Source organism: Ammodytes marinus (genome assembly GCF_949987685.1).
Source record: "Ammodytes marinus genome assembly, contig: scaffold_91, whole genome shotgun sequence".
Taxonomy (NCBI): Eukaryota; Metazoa; Chordata; class Actinopteri; order Uranoscopiformes; family Ammodytidae; genus Ammodytes; species Ammodytes marinus.
Genome location: NW_027648213.1, coordinates 160001 through 165345, shown reverse-complemented (window position 1 = coordinate 165345; position 5345 = coordinate 160001). Strand labels below are relative to the sequence as shown.

Here is a 5345-nt window from a genome sequence, read left to right as displayed (position 1 = left end):
CAAAAAACGTTGTTCAGCTATTATGCACTAAATTAAATGTACTTATGGATATTATAATTACTTTCTACAAAATCTGCCTAGGAAATAAAACCCAAAATTCTACACACTGCAGCTTTAAGCTGTTAAGAAGTGTTTTGAATAAATTATTGAGGTCACACCGAAAAAAAATTTCAAGTGCCGTCAACATCTTTTAATCTTAAACATTTTGTATTGTTTGCAAAGGAAGATATTTTCCCTAGAGGTTTAAAATGCAGCTGACGGTTGACACACACACACACACACACACACACACACACACACACACACACACACACACACACACACACACACACACACACACACACACACACACACACACACACACACACACACACACACACACACACTATGCAGCTGACGGTTGACACACACACACACACTATGCAGCTGACAGTTGACACACACACACACACACACACACACACACACACACACACACACACACACACTATGCAGCTGAGGGTTGGGACCTAATGTGTCTATTAGGTAATGTTCAGCACATTGTATTAATGTACTTATAGCACATAAACACACACACACACACACACACACACACACAATGAGAGACACACACACACACACCCCCACACCCACACACACACCCACACACACACACACACACAGACACACACACACACACACACACACACACACACAAACACACACACACACACCTATGTGTTCTGCTGGTTCAGCAGGGTTTTATTTAGCATCTGCTTCTCAGTGTGTTCCAGGTCACTGACTGAAGAAAGCAGGGCACAGTGTGTGTGTGTGTGTGTGTGTGTGTGTGTGTCTGTGTGTGTGTGTGTGTGTGCCTGTGTGTGTGTGCGTCCGTGCGTGCGTGCGTACCTGTGTGTGTCTGTGTGTGTGTGTGTGTGTGCCTGTGTGTGCGTGCGTGTGTACGTGCGTGCGTGTCTGTGTGTGTGTGTGTGTGTGTGCGTGTGTACGTGCGTGCGTGCGTGCGTGTCTGTGTGTGTGTGCGTGCCTGTGTGTGTGAGTGTGTGTGTGTGTGTGTGTGTGTGTGTGACTGTCTTAACACTGATCAATCTATTGAGTCTTACTTGGATCCCGTCCCTAAATAAACCCTGACCGAAACATTATACTAAGAACTTATCGTTTCTCATTAACACTGCCACTGCCTTCGGGAAAAGCCTTACATTTTTACGAGAGACATTTATAGGGTGTGTGTGTGTGTGTGTGTGTGTGTGTGTGTGTGTGTGTGTGTGTGTGTGTGTGAACATTTATACTCTACAATTAAATATTTACAATTTGCCTCAAGTCTTTCCTACAATATCAAGTGATGAGGTGAAGATGTATTTAGTTATTTATTCTATAGTACTTCTTCTTCTTCTTGGTCTTCCAACAGGTGCATTTCCCCAGGACGCCCACTATATATAAAAACGTGTAAGGCCGTTAAGTTTGGGGGTATGTTATAGTCTTATTCTATAATTTAAACGTCTAATTCTGAGATGACAATAAATAAAAAGGCATAAAATATTCATTCACTTTCCGAGCAGATTTTCTACCTCCTGGCTTTGCTTAACAGCGATTTATCAAATGAAAAATTAATGATTTGAAAATTGGAAACTCAATTGATATTTAAAGTCCCTGTAACTGTCTGTCTGTCTGTCTGTCTGTCTATCTATCTATCTATCTATCTATCTATCTATCTATCTATCTATCTGTCTATCTGTCTGTCTGTCTGTCTGTCTGTCTGTCTATCTATCTATCATCCATCCGAATTTTAAATATTTTAAAATGTTTGAATTTTGTGGTTTTATAGAGAAAATTAACTGTGTTCATTTCGAATTCAGGACACTTAGATTGGATTGTAAAATTGGCAAAGCCTGTCTGTGCTGTGTGTGTGTGTGTGTGTGTCTCTCTCTCTGTATGTGTATGTGTGTGTCTCTGTGTGTGTGTGTGTGTGTGTGTGTGTGTGTGTGTCTGTTGAGCCAAATGTTTAGCCACATTATTTTTGGCTAAACACTGACTGTGAATCAGCATCAGCCAATAAGTGGATTTGGCAGTTGGAGAGGAAGTTTTGTTGCCTCTTGTTTTCTGTTATAAAACACACACACACACACACACAATTCTGGCGTCAAATCATTCTAAAGCCAGCTGTCCCTGTTATCCCCAGATTCATATATAACCCTCTGTATACACAGCTGGACATGTAGCATTCAATTCAACCATTTGATGTGCTTGCATTGTATATATACTGTATTTATATATATATGTTTCTAACCTTTATTTATTCAGGTAAATCCCATTGAGACCAAAGACTCTTTTGCAAGGGAGACCTGTTTTCCTTTCCCACGTTACCATTCACACACACATTCATACACCGATAGCAGCAGGCTAACTATCGACATTCACACGAGGCAAGGTGGGTGAAGTGAAGTGTCTTGCCCAAGGACACAACAACTATGACACAGGTGGCAGGGCGGGGATCAAACCTCCAACCCTTTGATCATCGGCCGACCCGCTCTACCACCTGAGACACAGTCGCCCCATATTGTGTATGTGTTGTTGTTTTTGCTTTGCGTTTGTTTGAGTGGACATCATTGTAAATGAGGGTCAACCCCTCAAAATGATCTCTCCAGTATAAATGATTTGATTTATATTTATTTCGTCCATGGTGGATGTCTTCCAACAAAACTCATTTCAACATTCTCACATGTACAATCCATAAAACCATGACGAAGAGGAGGCAGGGTGAAGAATATCTTATGTTTCCTGCCCCCTCAAAACAAAACAAACTAGAAGAAAAACACTCTACACAGTAAATTTTGAAGTGTTAAAATAACACTAAAAGAGTTAAATTTAACACTATTTCCGAGTGTATTTGGTCCCACTCAGAATTGGAGTTAAATTAACTCTTTTCAAAGTGTTAAATTAACTCAAAATAGAGTTAAAAATACACTGTATAGTGTTATTTAAAGCCTTATAGAGTACTTTCTACACCCCGTTTTTAACTACCGAAATTGACACCAACACTAGGAGGCATTCTACTCCAGCTGTTGTTATATTAACTCAGATAGAGTTAATGGAGTTTGACACTGCATATTTAACACTGGGGAATTTACTGTGTACATGTCAACTCATGTCAGAGCATGACGATAATAAATGAAACAAAATAGAAACCAAAACATCAATCTGAAACTGATTCCAAAAGTGCTCATACTAATTCATTGTTTTCTCTTTAAATCGTTTTTTAAACTGAAATATATTTGTACATTGCTGTAGTTCACAAATAAAGGTTCAATGAAAATAAATTAAATGAAATATCTGTCTAATAAAGTAAGGAATGCCCCAAAAAATATTCTTAAAACAAAAACAAAACCATGAACTTACATTGAGTCCTCTCTGGAACAGGGTCTGTCCCATGACGTGAGCCAACATCCGGATGAGTGCCGCCCCCTACAGGAGACAGACAGACAGACAGACAGACAGACAGACAGACAGACAGACAGACAGACAGACAGACAGACAGACAGACAGACAGACAGGCAGGCAGGCAGACAGACAGACAGACAGACAGACAGACAGACAGACAGACAGACAGACAGGCAGACAGACAGACAGACAGGCAGACAGACAGACAAAGACAGACAGACAGACAGACAGGCAGGCAGACAGACAGACAGACAGACAGACAGACAGACAGACAGACAGACAGACACATTCACACATTAGAATAGATCACGCTAAACATCAAATCAAGCATATAGCACTTTTCATAGACAAAAAAAGTGCCTTACATAAGAAAAAAGAAAAACATATAATTGCCATATCGCTTATACCAAGTCGGAACATTCTATCAATTGATAATAATAATAATAATAATAATAATAATAATAATAATAATAATAATAATAATAATAATAATAATAATAATAATAATAATAATAATAATAATAATAATAATAATAATAACGTCAATCGAGGATTTGTTTTTAAAATTGCTGCGATCATAGGTTTAGCTGGGTAGTTAAATGTTGAATGCTTTCCAGTCTGGTTAAATTTTTTTATGCGAATTCTTGTCATCGGCCAATTGCAAATGTGTTTATTTACACACCAACTACTACTGCTATAACGCTAACTCAGCCAAATACAGACATTCCTGAAGATTCTTAAAGGCCTACTTCCCTGGTTTGAATATGAAGGTGTATTGAATTCTATGTAGTATAAATGTGTGGAAAAAATTGAAATCGGTTCATCCTAGCCTGAGAAAAGGCAGAAAGAGTGTTTTTTTTAAACCCTATATTTCTCTTTCTCGTGACATCACAGAAAGAGAAATATAGGGTTAAAAAAAAACTTAGACATCACAGTAATATTTACAAAGTACGTTTTTTTTTAACCCTATATTTCTCTTTCTGTGATGTCACGAGAAAGAGAAATATAGGGTTAAAAAAACACTCTTTCTGCCTTTTCTCAGGCTAGGATGAACCGATTTTAATTTTTTTTGCACATTTATACTACATAGGATCTCAGAATTCAATACACCTTCATATTCAAACCGGTGAAGTAGGCCTTTAAGGAGCGAAACATTGTCTTCACAAAAAATGAAAATCAGTTCTATATGTGAAAGCCTAAACAAGTCGCTTCTCTCTGACACACCTGTATACTAGGGCTTTGATTCAAGTGTGCAGGGGTATTGTTTTTTTTTCAATTTTTACTTAAACCTGCAGTGTGTAGAATTTTGGGTTTTATTTCCAAGCAGATTTTGTAGAAAGTAATTATAATATCCATAAGTACATTTAATTTAGTGCATAATAGCTGAAAAAAAGTTTTGAATTATTATTTTTCCCCTTAGAAAGGGTCTCATATATGTCCATATTTCTGCATATCTTGGACCAAGGCCTTGTGCCGCCATCTTGAAAGTGTCATAGTTGGAATGTCATCAGGTGCATTGTTTAAAATTTAGAATTGTTCTTGTCCTTGAAGGCCACTGTAGCTTCTGTTATTATTCTAATGGGTTGGGGTTACCCAGGGAGTGTTGCATTCTAGAACTTTATAGAACTTTCTTGATGATGTCATATTACACACTGCACCTTTAATTAAAAGATGATTTGAGGAACTTTTAAATATATTTCTGAAACAGTCTAATGTTTCCTCTGATGATCTTGAATCACACATGTAACAGCAAGCGAGACCGTCTCACCCACTCTGCATGTAATCGGCAAATAAACATTTCTGGGATCCCACAACCCGATATCCAATCAGAAGAGAGAACGCTACAAACCGGCACGTTGCTTCAATACAACACGTACTTTCTTGTAAGCGATCCAGTCAAAGACTCTGTT

General features: G+C 38.2%; 1 protein-coding gene across 1 annotated transcript in view; it reads right to left on the bottom strand.

Annotated features, from left to right (window-relative positions):
- Positions 1-3393: 3393 nt before the first annotated feature.
- LOC307270912 (thyrotropin-releasing hormone-degrading ectoenzyme-like) overlaps positions 3394-5345 on the bottom strand; it is a gene marked incomplete at both ends in the record, with an annotated part of 137986 nt that continues 136034 nt past the window's right edge. The window contains 2 exons of the mRNA XM_080054795.1: positions 3394-3459; positions 5313-5345. The exon at positions 5313-5345 is cut by the window's right edge and continues 105 nt beyond it. Of these exons, the coding sequence (XP_079910921.1) occupies positions 3394-3459; positions 5313-5345 (99 nt within the window). The remainder of the gene's footprint in view (positions 3460-5312) is intronic.